The sequence below is a fragment of the Onychomys torridus genome, chromosome X (assembly GCF_903995425.1).
Source record: "Onychomys torridus chromosome X, mOncTor1.1, whole genome shotgun sequence".
Taxonomy (NCBI): domain Eukaryota; kingdom Metazoa; phylum Chordata; class Mammalia; order Rodentia; family Cricetidae; genus Onychomys; species Onychomys torridus.
Window position 1 is genome coordinate 84945920 of NC_050466.1, and position 20944 is coordinate 84966863.

At 40.7% G+C, this 20944-nt stretch overlaps 1 protein-coding gene across 2 annotated transcripts; it reads right to left on the minus strand.

Annotated features, from left to right (window-relative positions):
• Positions 1-44: 44 nt before the first annotated feature.
• On the minus strand, positions 45-19034 carry Zc4h2 (zinc finger C4H2-type containing). Of its 2 annotated transcripts, none has more exons than XM_036175188.1 (5): positions 18785-19034; positions 5571-5742; positions 3828-4000; positions 2640-2802; positions 45-1514 (listed from the first exon to the last, which is right to left on the minus strand). In XM_036175188.1, the coding sequence occupies exons 1-5, from the start codon at positions 18835-18837 to the stop codon at positions 1401-1403; spliced, it is 675 nt and encodes a 224-aa protein (XP_036031081.1). In that variant the 5' UTR covers positions 18838-19034; the 3' UTR covers positions 45-1400. The 2 variants fall into 2 exon arrangements, with proteins under 2 accessions (XP_036031081.1, XP_036031079.1); XM_036175186.1 differs by having other exon boundaries at positions 5571-5751; positions 18785-19007.
• Between the last annotated feature and the right edge of the window lie 1910 nt (positions 19035-20944).

A 20944-nucleotide genomic window follows, 5' to 3' on the forward strand; every position in this document is an offset into this window, starting at 1 on the left:
TTATTGGTGGTGTTGTCCAGTACACAGAATGCACTCCATTAGCATTTATTCCAACAAATGAACATTTATTTAAAAGGATTTATGAAATCATATCATGACACTTTTACTTTCAAAAGGCAGAGGAATGGTTGATGTTTGGAACACATATTATCATGACTCAAAACCAAAAGTTAAAGAAAAACAGGATAAATATGTCCCTCTTCTCCCCAGCCAGGGGTAGAAACCTGCACCTAATCTTTTTCATTGGTCAGCCCTGATTTCATCCGGTAGGTGTAAGAGTAACATGACTAGGAAGCTTAGCTTTGATAAAGAAGTGAGCTGTAGGGCTTGAAGAGCTTAGTGCCTTTTGTGGGGAAGAAAGGTCACCTACATAACCCACAGAAAAAGAGTGACCAATAACTTCCTTAACTGAGGCTATCTTAGGGAAGACAGATCCAAAGGGAGGAAAGAATGGGAAACCAAAGTCATACCCACTTACAGGTATGAAATGATTGGCATTCATGTAACACTATATCCACTCTCCTCCCAATGCTATACAGTTGAGCAGATATAAGAGTGGTGGTTTTTAAACAAAATTCAATGCTAAAGTCAGCTCAGGGTTCCTCAGCCCAAGGCAATTCCTATACCATAGCCATCAGACCTTATATTTTAGGCAGTGAACTAGGTGAAATTGTAGGTCTGACTCCCTAATTTCACTGTGGGGAATGTCTATTGATTTGCAAAGAACAAAAAAAGGTATAGGGAAAGAACCCCAGATCTTGGGATCTCAAGATGCCCAGCCTGGTATGTAAGAACTTGAAGATAACTGGAAGACTTGGATGGAATTATAGAATAACACCAGAGCCTTACAAATTACTATAAGAAAGAACACTTGTCTAAATTACTCCTGGGCTTTAGTGATAAGCTGGATATTGGGGAGGTATATGCATTCAGCCCATTGAGAAGTCCAGCAAAAATAAAGTTGTGTCCCTTCAGAACCTAAGACAAAAATAAAGAGAAGGAAATCATAGAGGCCTTTTCTTAAAGCAGGAAATGGACCTCCTCCAGTCCTTACACCCTGCAGCTCATTAGGTTCCAGTCCTCCAGGGCAAAAGAAAAGGTTAATCAAGGGCCTTTTACCCCGCAGTCAGCTCCAAACAAGGACAGTAGTTGAGAGGTGAGCTGGAGAGAAGGAGTCATGAGACCCAGTCATTAGCACCCAAACCATAGCTGTTCTTGAAACTGATATCCCAAGAGCAGAAAGAAATAAGAGCAAAGAGAGAGGGGGTTATTCTCCCGGCAAATTAAATAGAAGACTCAGGAGGGGAAGGAAGGGGTAATTTTTAGAAAATCAGGACATCTATCACTCTGGCCAAAGGGAAGGTTTATGATCAACAGAGGTCTAGCCTTTCACCTTCTCTTCATTCATCTTGCTTCCGTTTTGGCTTTTTGGGGTTCCGTGACCGACTCTTGGCTTTGCAAAGAGGGCATATAGGTGCATTTCGATGAATTTGTTGGTGACATGACAAGCAGGCCTGATGGGGGTAGACAGGATAATTAAAGTTAGTGTAGTCAGACTCTTCTAAGCAATGCTTCAGACTGCAGATACTCAGGGGCCCAGAAAACAATCATAACTGCTTTTGGGAGTTGGTTCTTTACTTCCACTATGGGATTCAAGGATCAAACTCAGATCATCACATTTACATGGTAAGTGCTTTTACATCCTGAGCCATGTGTATATTAGACTTTCCACATTAAGTGGTCTGTTACATTTATTCAACTCTATTTAATGTTAAGATACAAGACACTAGCTGGATTTGGTGGCACATGCCTTTGATCCCAACACTTGGGAGGCAGAGGCAGGGGGATCTCTGAGTTTGAGGCCAGCCTGGTCTACAAAGTGAGTTCCAGGACAGCCAGAGCAACACAGAGAAACCTTGTCTCAAACCAAACTTAAAAAAGATACAACACACAAATCATTTGGCATGTGTGTGTGTGTGTGTGTGTGTGTGTGTGTGTGTGTGTGTGTGTGTGTCTGAAAATCAATGAAAGCATATAACAAGTCAGACTCTACCTGTAGGTTATGGCCTACTGGGCAACTACTCCAGTAAAATGTGTGTTGGACTATTTACTATTGACCTGATTCTGTGATGCTTCACTGATAAGCCACGAACAGTTTTTGCCTAGTAGAAACACAAATTAATTCTATTGGGAAGAAAAGGTAATCACAAGGGTAGTACATTTATGTCTCTAGAAGACATAAATAATTTCTGTATAAAAATTTCCAAACTTACTTCAGCATCTGTTTCTAACCATGTAAACATCTGTTCATCAAATGTACTTAGAAGCTGCCTTGGGATTCTGCTGGATCCCTCACTAATGAGGTAGTTCACTACGTATTTGTATAAAGATCATCTTTCTAACCTTTAGAAAATTATATTTTAGCAGGGCCTGCCAAGCTTCTTGTATTCTAATCTCTCTGGGAATGTGCAGCAACAAAAGCAACATAGATTCAACATAGCATCCGATCCTTGGTGTCCCAATCAAACATTGTTTAAGTAAGATCTAAAGTAAATAAGGCCACAGCCTCCAACGCCATATCATCAGCCACCTATTGCAGGATGCTTGGCTTCCTCCACGGTCCAATCTAGCTTACTCACCTTCATAGGTGGAGGCTGCTGTCTGAAGGTGGCCGTCTGCCGTGTGTCCTGCTTCCTGGCCACTTGGAGTTGTTGGGCAGCAGCAGCTGCAGCAGCAAGGGACTCAGGTATGGGAGGTTCTTGAGGTTCTGTCTGCCATTCTGCTTTCTGCTTCTCAAAGTAACTTTAGGGGTGAAAGACATTGGCTACATCATTCTGACAGCAAGAAGAACCCTGCCCCTCGTAAAGTCCCTATGCTAAGGAATGAAAAATTGTACTAGGACCTTCTCTAGAACAATACTACCCTCCCTATAGCACACAGCTCTTTGCCCTTCATACTAGGTACATTATCAGTAGCAGTGGTAGGCATTTTTCTTGTTAACTCTGATAGATGCAGATGATCAAGCAATCTTAGGGCTAGCAAGATATTTAGACCTATTTTCTATTTGATGGTCACTTGCAATGTTCTTATTAAGCATTCTCAGGCCTAGGAACAGGAAGCTCACTACTTCTACAGGCAACCAGCTGTACCTTTAGGATATACTTGCTCTTGTTGGGCTGAAGTCTCTCTTTAAAATTAGCCTAGTTTTAAACTCTGGGTCTTGAGATTAAAAGACAGGCTATATATCCTGGAGAAAATGGAAGCATATCTTCTCATGTTTTCAAAGGTTTCTGTATACTCTTCTAGACCCTAACTTGGAAAGTGACCTTTAAAAATTCATGGGTAAGTTATTTTTGAATGTCACATTAAATGTATTTATTTGTGCATGTGTAGGCAGGCACATGATGCTACCATGTCATAAGGACAGAAGTCACAGGACAGTCTGCAGGGATTCATTCTTTCCTTCCACCACATGGGTTCCAGGAATGGAACTCAGGTCTCCAGCGTTGGTGGGAAGCCATTTTACCCCCTGAGCCATCATACCAGGCCATAGGTAACATTCTTACATTGTCAAAAGTTGCACAAAGGATTTTAAAAAGTCACCTATTAAACGTCATCTAATCACTGTTCTTGTAATACGTCAGTATAGAGACTTGAAGAAGGTCATGCAAGGAATTAGCTATTGACAGGCCTAATTAGGAACAGGACTATGTACTCGGGCTTTCAGGCTATGTATATATCCATGTCCATCTGTATCGCCGCCCCACCCCAACCCTCTCCCTTCTGCTACATCTTGTTATTTTGGGGTCAGAGGGCAGGCAGCTTACTCCAAGGAGAGCTTCTCTTCCTCTTCACACAAGTCAGGAAGCCTTTGCAATCCCAATGTCATACGCAGGGCATCCACGTGTTCTTTCAGTGGCTTATATTCATCATGAAGCCTCCGGGTGGACTCCAGCAACTTGTTTAAGTCGTTTTCTGACTGTTTAATGGTGTTTTCCATCTGGAAAATAGAGCAGGGGAGAAACAGAAAAGATCCCGAAGTTCTCCAGGAAGTTTTCTAAATGAGCAGATAATAGCACAGTCTCCAGAGGGAGACCAATCTATGTTCAAGTTCTGTACATCTTCTATATGACTGATAAAGCCTCAGTTTCTTCTTTACTATGATAGTGAAAGTTTAACAGTGGATACCCCATGCAGTCTTAAGAAAGATTCGATGATCAAATTCATGTGAAGCACTTAATATAGGAATTAACAGAGTAAAAGCTCATAAAAATGGTGGCTAAATTACTCAAATTAACAACACTTCATAGCTGGAACTGCCTTTAGAGGTCATCTAGCTCACCTCATCTAGGTCATCATCTCCACTTTTAGAGGTTAGGGAGCTGAAGTTTAGAAAAGAAAGGTTTTATTCACAGAAATACTTCTTATGGACAAAACCTACACAAAAAATTGAAGACTTGTGTCTTCCAGGCCAGTTACATTTTCCCTAGGTCGATTGCTTTCAAGCTGTGGTTGCCACACTTCCACCCCACCACACCTATTCCCATCCCCCACCAGCAGCTGCAGCAGCATTTAAGAACAAAGCATTTTTAAATTCTCAAGCCCTTACCTACCAGATGTAACTAGGAACTCCAAAGAAAAGTCCAACAATTTGTGTTCTAATGGGCTCTCCAGTTGACTCTCATGCTCTACTCTGAGATCTACTGACCTGGATTCTCAACTACTCTATGAAGAACACATAATTCATTCTATTGATTCTATACCATCAGTCAGCTTGTAGCAAAGTCTACAGTTCCCTCTAGGAGGCCTATAATCTTGTGCTCTCTAACACATAAAACCCCAGGGGTCCATTATACAAGCCTCATTTATATATTTTTTAAGGATTCTAGGCCTGACAATATTCTGGAAATGAGTAATCCCACAGAAATGAGTTTTCCAAGAGTAAAAATTTAGCTCCATCAAAAAATGATTTAAAAAAAAAGATACTGTCATAGATTCTAAGGATTAGAAAGAACTTCACAGGTAAACTCTTCCCACTTCCTGATAAAGGAATAACAAGTAGAGATGCCTAGACTATTCCCAAATAACTCCATTCAAGGGAAGTTCATCAACACAGCAATTTATTCCCAATGTTCCAAGAGTTTCCAAATGGCAGTCTAAACGAGAGAGTCCCACTTTGGTAAGCAGATAGAGAGGATTTGTTTGGTCCTGTTGGAAGCTTTTGAGTATTTTAGGCTATCTTCAAGAGGATCTAGTCCACTAGTCCTTAGCTGCTTCTTAAGCTGCAGGCTTCCAGAATGTGAACATGTCAGAACTGAATGAAACCTTGAAGGTTAGTTTGCCTCTTTCATAATTCAGGGAGAAAATATGGTGCTCAGAAATAAAGGACTTGTCCATTGCTGTTGGTCAGTGACATAAGCATAGCTGGCCTCAGAACTCCTGGAATTTTCTACTCCACAGCCTTCTCGTCTGAGATGGCCACAGCCACATCTAAATGAAAGGTAACACTATTCTCTATTACCTCATCCTTAACAGGCCCAGAGACAGGCTCCAGGCAACAAGTCACATACCACATTGATGTCAGCATGGATCAGCCGGAGTTCCTCCACATGGGCCATTTTCTCCTGTAGCAGGAGATCCATCTCCTGTTTGTATTCTTTCAGGTGCCTCTCTTCTGACTCCAGTGCCTCAAACTCGGCCTTCAAACGGGCCTTGATCTTTTCCATCTGCAGAGTCTTGTTCCTGAAATTTCTCAAGAGTAGGAAACAGACCAGCAGGAGGATGGAGGAAGACAGAAATGGGAAGCAGAGTCAGGCCTCTCCTTCTAAGCCATCTTTCTAACCCTTGCTCTCACAGACAGAGACAATCAGAGCAAAGTGGGGTCAATTTTATTGCCTCAGGACTTTTGCAAAGGAGGGTGCAGGTTCCAGCTGTGGGATTGAGTCAAGGAGGAGGACTACTGGGCTTTAGTGGATATGGGCCAGAGATGCTAAAAAGCCTCTCATTACAAATAAAAGTCTGCCATCACAAAGCACTCCTATCAAAGATAACTAGCAACAGCGACCTTCTGAGAAATTTTAGAGAGGCAATGTACAATAAACTTCCTGCAGTGACTGAAACGTTTTGTATGCATGATTTCCAAAGCAATAGCCCATATAGCCTGATGAGCACATAAAATGTGGCTACTATAACTAAAGGACTGAGCTATAAATGATACTTAATTTTACTGAATTTAATGTTAAACTTGTAGGTGATGGCTCTCATACCATACAGCATGACTGGCTGATATAAAAATGTCCCTGTTGGACAATGGTGGCGCACACCTTTAATCCCAGCACTCAGGAGGCAGAGGCAGGCAGATCTCTGTGAGTTCGAGGCCAGCCTGGTCTACAAAGCAAGTTCCAGGAAAGGCGCAAAGCTACACAAAGAAACCCTGTCTCAAAAAAAAAAACAAAAACAAAAAACAAAAACAAACAAACAAATAAATAAAATGTCTCCTTGTTTTGTTCATGTCAGGAACATTGACATAGTGATGCAAAAGTACTCCAATACCTACATATTACACACTATACTTACTATAATACCTTTGAGTCAAGTTACCAGGGGTATAAAAAAACTCTGGATGGAGCTATTGACCTGTCTTATAGAGGAACAATATTTGGTTTTATTGGAAAATTACTTATTTAGACCCCTTCCTGTCAAGACTTCTATTCTCAACCTCTTCTAGACTATATACTGAACATCTGGAACTCTACCTCCTATCACAATGGAGATGGGAAACTGATTATCAGAGTGGTATTTTTATCTTCATTCATGTAGCCAGTTGAGTGAGTGTTGGGTTAAGAACCCATTTCTACAGGCAGAGACATATCTTGAAAGAACATGTACTTTAAACTCATACCTAGTTATACATAGTAGTTCTGTCCTTAACTAGATTTTTGCCTTTGGATAATAATAACAATTAAATTTACATTTAACTATATTTAATAAGTATGCACTAAGTAGCAAATACCCACACAAATATGTCCAACAAATATTTCCTGTCATTGAGTACAGAGCAACAAGGGAAAGCAATCCAGGTAGTGAGGATGGCATGAACGAAGGCCCTAGAGCAGAAAGACACAACACAATAAAGGAACAACTAAAGACAGATAAGCATGGCTGAATCTGAAAGAGGGAGAGGGGCCCAGATGAATCTAGGGATTTTGGAAAAGATCAACACACAGCTGAGATGCTGGGATGAGTTAAGTCTTTCATCCTCAGCCAAAAAGGGGAATTTTAAAATTTTAAATATTGAGAAAGTGGTGTTACCTGGTTACCTTACTTCTCTCCCCTTTGACTTACTAACATGGAAATAACACCACTTACCTCACATGGCATGTGGTAGGGATTAAATGAGTTAACACATGTAAAGTTCCCAAGCATGTGGCACATGATGAGCAGTCAACAAATGATGGTGTACTGCCCCATTCTGCCCAGTAGTTCAGCCATGATTATCTCCTTCACCACAGTGGTCCAGACATTGTTACAAAGAACTAAAGAAGTACTATATATATGCTATAAGGCATAATACTGGTTACTCAGATTAGAATGGCTTCATTATCACATGCTATCTTATAAGTATAATACGAATATCGGCCAAGAAAAGCCTTCCTAGTCTATAATCAATTAAATAAAGATAGCAACAAGACCTTCTCCCAGATCCTCTTTTTCCCTTTGAGACTCATGAAACAGTGGAATTCTTACTGCCAGGGGCTCACTAGCCAGCCCACTTAGGGCAGAGATACAGGTAACCTACCTGTGCACCCAAGCACAGTCCTTCCCAACCCTGGTTGAATTGTGGATGCTTTTCTGGGATTGTGACCTTCTCTTGACCCTTCTTTCTCCCTTGGACCCATAAGATACTGAAATCCTCATTCCAAGGAACACTCTATCCAGCCCATATAGAGGTAAGACACACGTAATTTAATCTTTATTCCCTGGCAAGTCTAATCTTTATCCACCCAACTCAGGTAGCCTTGCAGCTGTTTGGCAAGGATCATGACTTTCTCCTGGCCCTCTTGCTTCTTTTAGAACTCACCATTCCCCAAACCATTCCCTGCCAGGGGCCCTCTAGCCTGTCTGGGTGCTGTAGAAACATAGATAACATACTTAGGCTTGCTGGCACAACCCTTCCAATTCTATGGATGTTTGGTCCTGACCCACACTTCACAGCCAGACAGGCCCACACATCCTGTGGTATGGCCCATCCTGGGGAGTACGCCTGATCCTACCCTTTCTGAACTCATCTCAATTTCCAGACCCAATCTAGATCCCACAACCAGGGACTGGGCACAGCCTGGTAAGACCCATCTTCACTCTTTTTTAACTGCCAGCTTGTACTGAGTAGCAAAGTCTGTGTACCAGCCAAGCCTTCTGTATCCACAACAAACACACAACCAAAACAAGAAGTCCATGTGCCCAGGTCTCATTACAAAATAATATAAAAGTTCAAAGGCATGAGCAATGCCCATTGCTCTTCATCCTCCAATCCATCTGTCCTATAGAAATTTTATGTAAGAACAATTATGTAGGTTAATCCCAGGATACAGAGCTTTAAAAAAATCATAAACTTCATCAAAGAATTCAGAGTTTAAAGAAAACAGAAACAAATAGCTCAGCGAACCTTAAGAGAATAAAGGCCTGTTACTCAAGAAAAGACAAACATAAAGGCTGAATAAAATAATGCAGGATTTGAAAATGCAATTCAATAAAGAGATAAAAAGACTGAAGAGCACTCAATATAAAATGAAGATGGAATTTAAAAAATGGAACAACACAACTAGGAAACTGAAGGGAAAACTTTACAAATAGAGTGGTAACCAAAACAATCATGAGCAATGCAGGAGGGGTTACCATTCCAGATCTCAATATATCAGTATCAGAGGCAAAACAATGAAAACCACATGCTAGTGTCACAAAGCAGATATGTATACCATTGGGAAAAAATGAAGATCTGGAATATAAGTACACATAACTACAGTCACTTGTAGTGGGTAGCCATCCCAGCATTGGCCTGGAAGTTCCAACCCCCATTGAGGCTTCGGTAATGGTCACGCCCACAAGGCAGGGCTGAGAGAGGAAGTGGAAGACCCAGGATTGAGAGGAGAGGTCTCTCTTGGTTCTGGGACTCTGGACACTGGAGGTGGACTGAGTAGAGTTCTCCAGAGAACACTGCCGGACTGCACCATACCTTTGCCAGACCCTACAACCTATCCCTTCATTTGTAAGTTACCCCACAAAATAAACCTCCCTTTTAACTACGTGGAGTGGCCTTAATAGTTTCACCAATAGTCACTCAACATTCAACAAAGATGCTAAAAAATACACTGGAAAAATACAGCATTCTGCCTCAGTCTCTGTAAGTTCATATATACATCAGTCCTGTTGTGTTTAGAAGGCCTTGTTTCATAGTGGCCTCCATCCCCTCTGGATTTTACACTCTTTCTGCCTCCTATTCCATAGGGTTCCATGAGCTCTAAGGGGAGCAATTTGATGGAGACTCTCATTTAGGGCTGAGTGTTCCAAGGGTTCTCACTCTTTTCATAATGTCTGTCTGGGGGTCCCATTATTTGTTGCAGGAGGAAAATTTTTCTGATGGTAGCTGAGCAAAGCACTGATGTATGAGTATATCAGGATGTCATTAGGAGTTATTTTATCATTACATTCCCTTAGTAGGACAGTAGTATTTGGTTTTAGCGTAGGTCCCTGGGCTATTTAGTCTTTGGTTCTTGGCCATCCAAGCACCATTGAATATGGGTTTGATCTCAGAGAGCAGGCCTGAAGACATATAAGATATTGGTTGGTTACTCCCACAAGCTTTGTGCCACCATTGCACTAAAGTATCTTGCAGGCAGAACAACATTGTAGATTGATAGGCTTGTAGCTGGGCTGGTATTTATGTTTCTCCTTTAATAGCATGCAGAGTACTTTCCTGTACCAAGAACATTAGCCCATAAGTGTGAAGGCTCTATGTAGGAACTAGCTCAACTTCTCCATGTTCAATGAGTTGTGTAAGGGTTGTCTTCAGCAATAGGGCTTTTTGCTATTAGTTTGTGGAGATCATTCTATATAGCCTTGGCAACAGCATGGGTTTTGGGGGAGTTCCCATTGGGCCTTCTTTGGCCAACAACTCAATTAGATGTACCTGATTCCTGGTACTGGATGCTTCATTTGTTGGCAGGAGATGTCCATTTGGGGCTCTGTCTCCCCTGTTAATTGACAATTTCATTTAGACTGACCAAGACAACTTTTATAAATGAATGCATTTAATTGGAAGCTTGCTTATAGCTTCAGAGGGTTAGACCTTTATCATCATGGCAAGAAGACAAGCATGGCACTGGAATCTTCACATCCTGATCTACAAGCAGAGAAAGAGAGAGGAAGGGAGCCAGAGGGACTGGGTCTGGTGTAAGCTTTTGAAATCTCAAAGCCCACCCCCAGTGACACACCTCCGCCAAAAAGGATTCACTTCCTAATCCTTCACTAAACTATCCACCAACTAGGGACTAGACATTCAAATAAAAGAGCCTATGGGGACCACTCTCATTCAAACCACCACATCAAGAAAGTAGAGAGGAAATACTGCAGGGGAGGGGGGATCAGTACAGAGTATAAAAGCAGGGTACAAGTGATCTAAAGGGGAAATCAGAAAAATTAGCAGGGAGCTTTAATTAGGGAGGGAGGGAAAAAAGGAGAGTAAACAACATTAAAGATTTCTGAAAACAGTCATAAAAATCATATTACTATCTACATAAATAGCTATAATACAGGATAAATCTGTATAAGCATTTACATATATATTTTAAATAAAATTTTCCCATCTGGGCTGACAATGCTACCCCCCAAAACCATAGGCTAACAAAAACCCAACACCAAGAATGAGAAACCAGTCAAGGTTTTCCAAGAGACTTCCAAAACATGATAGGCTATTTCTATTGTCCTTGGTTGCCCTCTAGAGGTAGAAGGTAGGTCCCTATTGCTAAAGACACTATGCACACTGGGCACAGGACCCAGTAGATCCAAGCTATTGCGTATGATCTGAAAGCCTTCTCCCTGAAGGTGCCATGCAAGGTTCCAAAAGAGGGAACAATCAACAGTCCTACCCAGCTATGATATTTATGATCCACAGCAACAATAAGCATGATACAATAACCCTAAGGGTCAAATGGTGGCATGTATAATTTCATGGTAACCAAAAGTTCTGTAACTGGATTAAGACCCACTCAACAAGACAGAAACCATGCCTCTGGTTTCCCATGGTACTGGAAATCTAGCTAACTACTCCATGCTAGTGAAGCCATGGTTATTGGAGGAGAATCTACAACCACTAATTTAGACCAGCATAATCCCTAACTGCACTCTAAATATTTATCCTTATATACACAGGTAAGTATAGTTCTCACCACTCATCAAGGAAATTTCTCTTTGCAACAGACAAAGACCATTTACAGAAAACTACAGCTGATCAAAATTCAAGCTATGGAGCCTAGTCCTATCTCCTGCACTTAAGGCTCATGGATCATTGCAGATGACTGAGGGAGTGGGGGTTAGTAAGAGCCAAAGGAACAGGAAGCTTGTTATCAAATTGTGTCTCCTAGAAATGTCAGAGGAGCTACAACCATGAAGTCTCACAAACGTGGCCGCTGAAACATGACCTGAACAAGAGTGACACCAATAGACATGGCAACATGGATGGGGGAAAGCTCACAAGGCCCCAACCCTAAACAAAGAACTACAGGCAGTAACAGAATGCTGAGAGGTGGAGGAATAGTCCTCCCCAGGAAAGAGCTCCACAACAGGTTATCCAATACCAAAAGAGCAGCCCTGAAATCATACACAAACAAGTAAAATATACATACTGAGAAAGTTGTATTTATATGTCTAAAAATATATAAATGTATATGTGTGTGTATGTGTGTGTGTGTGTGTGTGTGTGTGTGTGTGTGTGTGTGTGTGTGTGGTGATATTGTGTTCCCCAAAATATTGTGCACCCTCATAAACTTATCTGGGGTCAGAGAACAGAACAGCCACTACATATAGAGACCAGAAAATGGTGGCACTCACGCCTTTAATCCTAGCATTCCAGAGGCAGAAATCCGTCTGGATCTCTGAGAGTTCAAGGCCACACTGGAAACAGCCAGGCAAGGTGACTCATGCCTTTAATCCCAGAAAGTGAGCCTTTAATCCCAGGAAGTGAGGGCGGAAAGCAGAAAAGTATATAATGCTTGAAAACCAGGAACTATGCTGGTTAAGCTTTCAGGTTTTTGAGAAACAGTTCAGCTGAGATACATTTGGATGAGGACTCAGATGCTTCCAGTCTAAGGAAACAGGATCAGCTGAGAAGTTGGCCAAGTGAGGTGGCTGTGGCTTGTTCTGCTTCTCTGATCTTCCAGCTTTAACCCCAATATCTGGCTCCGGGTTTGTTATTATGAGTAAGACCATTTAATATTCCATATATATATATCAGCCACACACACATGATATATATGCATTGGCAACAAGAACATGTTACAGATATATTGGCATATACATGAGGTAGTGAAAGGCTCTCATTCATGTTTGGCTACGACATTCACTTTCTGTTTCATTAAAGCTCTCCTCCTTTTTCCTATTTTCTATTACATTTGTTTTTGTTTCATTCTAGTCCTTCCTTTTTCTCCTTGACTTATAAGACCAGGAAACCAACACAACAAACAGACCAATGTGATTAGGAAGCTAATTATTGAAATATAGCATTGAAATGCAGTACAGTTTCTGCTGGACATATGATCATGAAATACACTGTGATGAGAGAATTCATTCCTAGCACCTTTTCCCATTGCAAATTATGCCTTTGATGTGTATAATAATCAATATAAATATGCATGCTTCTAGTCCTCTGTCCATGTGTATATTAGTTTGGCTTCATTGGGTGAAAATACCATCATTGTTGCTACTACAGTCCAAGAACATTAATGTTTTAACAAAATAGATTGTTCTTTTAATAGGACTATTAAAATAATGGTAATCATAATTTAGAACAGTTGAAGAACAGCAAATAATGGAACATTAGCTGGATTATCAGCATTTATAAGGACACTTGATAATGACACCAAATGCATGCATGCATGTATCATGTGAATAGAGGATACACTTCCTGTGGGCTTCAGGGATTGATTAAATTCAGGTTGCCAGGCTTGCATAGTAAGTGCCTTGTCCCACTGAGACAGCCCTCTTTTTATTGTTTGCAGGTTATCTTTTTTTTTTAAACCCACAATCTACCTGTATCATTTCTAAGTCACTTTGTTATAGATGGTATATAACTGAATTGTTTTTCAGAAATTCATTATACAAATCTCTCTTCAGTTGTCTTTGAGTTATCTTTTTTTAATGTGAGGGCTGAAACAATGGTTCAACAGTTAAGAGCACTGGATGCTCTTCCAGAGGACCAGGGTTCCATCCTCAGCACCCACACTGCAGCTAATAATCATCTTTAATTCTAGTTCCAGGGGATCTGACGCCCTCTTCTGTCTTCCAGGAACATTGCATGCATGTGGTTCACACACACACAGATGTAGGCAAAACATTCATATACACAAAATAATAAAATAAAATATTTTAAGTTACGTATATGTGTGTATTGTGTGAGTTTAGTGTGTTGCATGCATGCATATGCCAATTGAGGCCAGAAGAGAGCATTGGAACTGGAGATATAGGTGGTTGTGAGCCACAAATGAACCCAGGTCCTCTACAAGAGTACCTAGCATTCTTAACCACTAAGACATCTCTCCAGCCCCACATTATCTACAGTAGAATTATTTATATGTAAAAACTGCATCTGCCTTTTAAACTTTGTATATCCTGTTTACTTTCTTTTGGGAGTGTGTTTGATTCTTTTTTCTTTATTAACCAGCCTTCTTTGGATGAACTAAACATGTTTTAGAATTTCATTTTTGTTTACTTTTAATATTTTTGAGCCATCTCTTTGCATAGTTTTAGTGTTTGCTTTCAGAAATACATTATATATACAGAATTTATCAATATCTTCTAACATCACACTACCAGCTTTAGTGAAATATATTATCTATTTTATTCTCTTTAAATTCTCCTATTCATAAAATATCACAAATATTCCTGTATATACACTGAGTTTATGTTATAATTATGTTAGAAAATTTCCTCCAAGAAGTCTGATAGGGAATAGGGAAGAGGACCAGGAGGTAGGGGACAAGAGGGAGTAATAAGGGTCAATATGATCAAAGCATATTATATACATATGTGAAATGTCATTGTAAATTTTTATAAATTAATATATGATAATAAAAAATAAAATAAAATATATTTCCTTCAATCACCCAACATAATTAAGAAAACTCAAAATAAAAATTAAAGTCAACTCTGCCATGTTTTTGCTAAGTTTATTCTTCCTGGTGTTACAAAGGTTTTTTTCTCTATTTTAAAAATTTTTGTCATTCTTTCACAGTACATCTGCTGATAGTTCCAGCATTTGACAATGTCTTTAATTATGAAGTATAGTATTATTACTGCACATAGCATTCTACACTGGCAGCTCTTTTCCTTCAGCACTTGAAAATGTACCTCAACCTGCAAACTTGTACAGCCACTTTGGAAATCAGTTTGGCGACTTCTCAGAAAAATTAGGAGTCAATCTACCTCAAGACCCAATGATACCACTCTTGGGCATATACCCAAAGGACGCTCAATCATACCATAAGGCACACGCTCAACTATGTCCATAGCAGCATTATTTGTAATAGCCAGAACCTGGAAACAACCTAGATGCTCCTTAACTGAAGATAAAGAAAATGTGGTACATATATACAATGTACTCAGCTACTCAGCTCTTAAAAAAAAAAAAAAAAAAAAAAAAAAAAAAGACATCATGAAATTTGCAGGCAAATGGATGGAATTAGAAAATATCCTGAGTGAGGTAACCCAGACTCATAAAGAAAAACATGGTATGTACTCACTCATAAGTGGATATTAGCTGTAAAGGATAATCAGACTACAACCCACAGCTCCAGAGAAGCTAGGAAACAAGGACTCTAAGAGGGATGCATGGATCACCTTGGGAAGGGGAAACAGAGGAGATCCCAATGACTAAACTGGGGATGAGGAGTAGCAATAGAGGGGAGGATTCCACAAGGATGACCTCAGATTAGACTATTAGAAATAGTGGAGAGGGTGCCTGAACTGGCCTACCCTGGCAATCAGATTGGTGAATAATCTATGGAAGCAGATGGAAGCAGATCCACAGGCAAGCACCAGGCCGAGCTCCAGAAGTCCAATAAAAGAGAGGGAAGAGGGATTATATGACCAAGGGGGTCAAGATCATGATGGGGAAATCTATAGAGACAACTAAACCAAGCTCACAGGAACTCACAAACTTTAAACCGACAGCTGTGGAACCTGCATAGGACTAGACTAGACCCTCTGCATATGGGAGACAGTTGTGTAGCTTGGTCTGTTTGGGGCCCCTGGCAGTATGATCAGGATCTATCTCTGGTGCATGAGTTGGCTTTTTGGATCCCATTACTTATGGTGGGACACATTGGTCACCCTTGATGCCTGAGGGAGGGGCTTGGTCCTGCCTCAAACGAATATACCAGATTTTGCTGTCCCCCATCCCGCCGTCTGCCCCCCCCCACTGCCATGGGAAAACTTACCCTTTTGGAGGAGGGAATGAGGGGTGAGACAGGGAAGGTGGGGGAGAGAGTGGGAGGAGGGATGAGAGGGGGATCTATGGTTGGTATGTAAAATGAATAAAGTTTTTTAGTAATAATAAAAAAGAAAATGTTGTACCTCTTTCCACTAGGACCTTGATATTTTTCTGTTGAAGAATTTGCCATTCTAATTTTCCGCCTCATAGATATAATTAGGGGATTAGTTCTGGTCACCTATCCTCCTTTCAAAATGTATCTTTTTTCTTTTTCTGAAGACTAATTATACTATACCTTGGAGTAGATTTCTTTTTGTTAAATCTATTAGTAGTATTTGATTAGCTTTTTGAACCTGGAGGTGGTTCTTTCTCTGTGTGGGACAGTATCAGTCCTTATTTCTCCAACCATTTCTTCATTCTGTCCTGTGTCACTCCTGTGTTAAAGGTTAGTAATAATCTCACAGTGATTTCTCTTGCTTTGGGTTTAAGCTGACTCATTTTTTTTTTTGTCTGCTCCATCTTATTGTTGAACCTATCTGTTGAATTTTTAGGTTGTTTTAAAGATCCCCTGAGCATCTTCTTTGTGTTTTTTTTTTTTTTTTTTTTTTTTTTTTTTTTTTTTTTTTTTTAGTTCTTGCAGTCAATACTTGTCTATTTGCTTTGATTTTTGCATTTTTTTAACTTAAGGAAGAGTTTATTTGGGCTTATGGTTCCAGAAGGGAGGTTCATAATGGCAGGAGAGATATGGCAGCAGGTAGCAAAAAGGAGAAGGTAAGAAGCATCTTCAACTTCAAACAGGAAGCAAAGAGAGCAAATTGGGAATGCCTGCTACCTGACCTGCTACTCCCAGCAAAACAGTTGAACTCTCTCTCCAAACAGCACCACTGACGGGGAACATTCAAACCAACGCATTGTAACTCCTGCCTCTCATAGATTCACGACAATAACCTAATGCAAATTGGCATGTACTCCACCTCCAAAAGTCTCTGTAGTCTTTAACATTTTCCACACTGTTTAAAAGTCTGGAATTTCTCTGCATTGTGATTTTTTTTTTTTTATGTTTATAAGCTCCTGGTGTGTTGTATTGCTTACTGAAGCATTTTCATGATGTATATTTTAAGACTCTTGCTAGATGATTCTAAACCTGTGGTTTATCAATACTGGCACCTGTGCATTCTCTCATTCAAATAGATTTATTGGTATGGTGATATTTTTTCACTAAAAGTTGAAAATTCTGGATTTTACTTTAATCTTTTGTCTTAGTAGGCTTCCTGATACTCTCAACAGAAATCCAGGTTTACACTGGGTCTTTCTTGACAACCAAGTGGTAGGCCTATGTTACTGGAGTGGAACTTCATTCTTCTCTCTAAACCTCTCCTGCTACTATTTAATATGGTTGAGGAATAGAAGTCATGGCTCCTGGCTTGATGTCCACTGAAAGGGATCTATTTTGCACTGGGGATTAATGACCTTGATCCCAAATAGTCCATTTCTGCAGATAAGTACACACACACACACACACACACACACACACACACACACACACTTGTTTTTGTTGAGTCAGGGTTTCTCTGTGTAGTCCTGGCTGTCGTGGAACTCGTTCTGTAGACCAGGCTGGCCTCAAATTCAGAAATCCTCTCGCCTCTGCCTCTCAGGTTCTGGGATTAAAGGCGTGCACCACCGCGGCCAGCAGCCACTGCCCAGCTAAGACAAGCCTATTTTAAAGTTCACAAAGAGTACAAGACTGATGTTAGAGGCTTTCTACTCAAAGGCCAAAGCTTTTCATTAGCTGCACCCTTGGCAGTCTCCTGCACCTGGGAGTCTCATTTCCTATCTCCTGATGCTTTTGTAGAAAAAGACAGCAGCAACCCTTCAAGGGGAAACAGAAGAACAGAGCCTTTGTAGGCAGACTCCATTCCTGTCAAACTGCGGCATTGTCCAGCGCTGTGAATATGAGAACTCACTCAGATTCTCCAAGCCTCCATTTTTCCACTATGACAAAGGTCACGGGGCACTTGCAAAAATGGTTGGGTGTGGGGAGAGCTCAATAAATGACAATTTTCCTTGCTTTGCAAAAGGAAAGACACAATCCCTCCAAGAGGAAGAAGAAATCAAGATTCTTCAGTACCACTACAATGTGGAGATCCCACACAGATACCCTAGAGGTCAAATCTCTTGTTAAATTTGTCAGGGTTCAATCTCATGACCTAATTTCTTCAAAAGATATCCTCTATGTCTCTTTTTCTTTTTTTCTCCTTATATCCGAAACACTCGAGATGCAGGGACTTAGGCAGAGCAGGGAGGCCGACATAGTCAGCCCTACTGTTTTATGAGTAGGAATCTCATTGTAATATCAAAACTTGCTTGCAGAGTAACCTATTAGAGGAGTGACAATTCCCAGTTTGCCAGACCTCCAGTTCTTACTCACATTCCCAACTTCAGAATAGAAAAAAATTGGTAAAGGAGTTTCAGGAAAACAAGAGCAGCCCCCTCCCGAGGTTCATCTGCATCCCCAGCTATAGCCACAGCAAAGTTGGGAACTGAATGACCAGGCCAGATGAACTTAGCTCTCAAAAGGCTTTCCCAAGCTTTAGGTCATGAAGCTAAATGGAAAATCATCAACTTTTATATTTATATAGCAAGAAGCCAGAAGCGACTTGTACTAAACAAGTTTGTTTGTTTGTTTTATTTTTTTTTAATGTGTCTGTGAGTGCCAGCACTCGTCTCCATACCAAAAGGAATACAGTTGTCGGGTGACTGGCTCCTGGTGTGTCCCTCTATTCTATCTCAGCTACATCTCCCCTCCTTCCCTCCTCCTGGTACACACACACACACACACACACACACACACACACTTCCACCAACTACCTCCTCTAGACTCGCTTTCAACTTACCCTTGCCCCCTCATTCTTCACCTCATCTGTAAGTCTGTGATGAATGGGCCCTTTTCCCGCTCCTGTTTTGCAAGTAGCCCAACAATAGATAGTTTCCACAGAAAAACAGTTCTCTTTGCTCCCAGGGATGCCCGGAAGGGAGGGGGGATCGGGGAGAGGGGGATGCTGCATTAAGCAGTGAAGGGCTTACCTGATCTCTTTAATGCTTTCCAATTTGCACATGATTTCTTGTTCATCTGCCATGCTTTTCACTCTCAATTTCACGTCCAGAGAATTGTAAAAAATGCACCAGCCAAGGGATACAATAGATACAATACAGCCACCTCCTACTGGTTTGTGGCTTTGAGCCTGTGTGGTAGAGGCTTAGGAAGGCCTGGGAGCTGTAGTCCGCAGTTCCAGGGCCGACCAGGCAGCTCGGGTGCCACTAGAACTACAACTCCCAGAAGGCCAAGCGAAACATTCCTGTTCCCTTTCCTGTAGCGGCACTTTAAATCAATATGTCACAGATAATTATGTCAAGATTATGAAGAGTGCAAGGGAATGAAGATGCTTGTCCTACCAGTGTGCAACAAAATAGGGGAAATCTCGAAAGCAACTGGGAAGATGAAAAACATACCTTTTATCACTGGCCTCGGGCCTCATGCCAAGCACCCAAATAGGTTAAAGCATCTTTTATTATGGAATGCCTTGGGGTGGGGAGAAACTGGGTGATTTAGCTTCCAAAATGTCAAGTGCTCCAGCAGCTTAGGGATTGACATTGAAATGTAAATAGGGTGGAGCTGAAAATACGGGGGCGGGGAAAGAGGAGGACAAGAGAAAGGAGACTTCAAAACACAGGAAACTGGGCTTGTGAGGAGGACTTCTTTCCTCCTGGTTCCCCATCCATCCACTGAACTATTACTGAGTTTATAGTTTACCAGTCAATGAAAGCTGTACCGAGGGAGGCACAGAAGAGTCAACGAAAATAAAAGCAAGTTCTTGCCTTTGAGAAAGAGAGACTGCAATATAATGTATTATACAGTGTACAAGAGATGTCACAATGCAGAGATACATAGGTGAAACCTGAACACATGAGATGTAAATATTTTTTAAAACTTAAGTGTTTTCCAGAGAAGAGTGAGATTTCTAGGAAGAAATAGCTTACCTAGAAAATGAAAAAGGGAGTATAGGGTTCTTGTAGTGGTCCATTAAAAAGAGAAGTGGAAGATGTGTTTAGAAAAGGTAGGTTGTAGACATATTTTTTAAAAATATTTTTTTTTAATTTTTTTCTTTGGCTATTTTATATGTGTTATACAATGTATTTTATTCAAGTACACTCCCCAGTTGCTATCCTTCCACCCCTCTCAGAACCATCTCCCTCCTAAATTCATGTATTCTTCCTTAAACCATCAATTCGTACTAGCATTATACGTATGGGTGTAGGGCCATCCACTGGAGAATGGGCAACCAACCAGGGTCAGCATCTCTGAAGAAAACTGAAGCTCCATCCCCAGCAGCTACATTTTGAAATACCTTGGAGTGTCAGACTAGAATTTGGAATGAATCCTATAGGCACACATTTATTCAGTATGCATTTATTATGTGCTCACTGTATGCCAAAAAAATGTGTAATTATTTTATATGAATTTTTGGTGCTGGGAATTTAACCCAGGGCCTTACTTATTCTTAGTATGCAGTCCACAACAAAGTTACACCCATAACTTCTAAAATAAAATAATTTAAAAGCACTGGAGTGATTACATTGGAGGTAACAGTGAAAGTAAAATATAGAATTAAAGAAAATAAGAGCTAGAAAGAGGGCATTAGTTATCCAAAGAAGATGGCTAGGCATGGAAACCAGGCTTCAGAAAAAGGACTGTCACAGATGAGCTAACAGACTCACCTCCACACTGTTACTCTCAGCTGCCTGTTGAGGTACCCTAATCTTTGAGGGACCTAGACTTATACAAAACTGGGATTCATGGCTTCCACCTAGAGAATTTCAGGAAGCAGAATTGGAGACTTAACTAAAGATATTGTGGTGGTTTTAATAGGCATGGCCTCCATAGGCATGAATATTTGAATGTTTGAACATTCGGGGATTAGGAGTTATGGCCTTGGTAGAGTAGTTGAAGGAAGTGTGATACTAGGATTGGGCTTTGGGGTTTCAGATGCTCAAGCCATGCCCAATGTTGCTATCTCTGTTTGCTGCTTGTGGATCAAGATGTAGACCTCTCAGTTAATCTCTAGCACCATGTCTGCCTGTACACTACCATGCTTCCCACCATGACGATAATGGACTAAACCTCTTAACTGTAAGCCAGCCCCAACTAAATGATCTCCTTTATAAGAGTTGTTATTGTCATGGTGT

Bases quoted from the DNA above. Each gene is read 5' to 3' on its own strand.
- Zc4h2 (XM_036175186.1), bottom strand. From the start codon at position 18,837: ATGGCAGATGAACAAGAAATCATGTGCAAATTGGAAAGCATTAAAGAG. The intron at 5,752-18,784 runs GTAAGCCCTTCA...CCTACTCTTGAG, and splicing joins GAAAGCATTAAAGAGATCAG to AAATTTCAGGAACAAGACTC. The intron at 4,001-5,570 runs GTATGTGACTTG...TCTATTTTCCAG, and splicing joins TCCATGCTGACATCAATGTG to ATGGAAAACACCATTAAACA.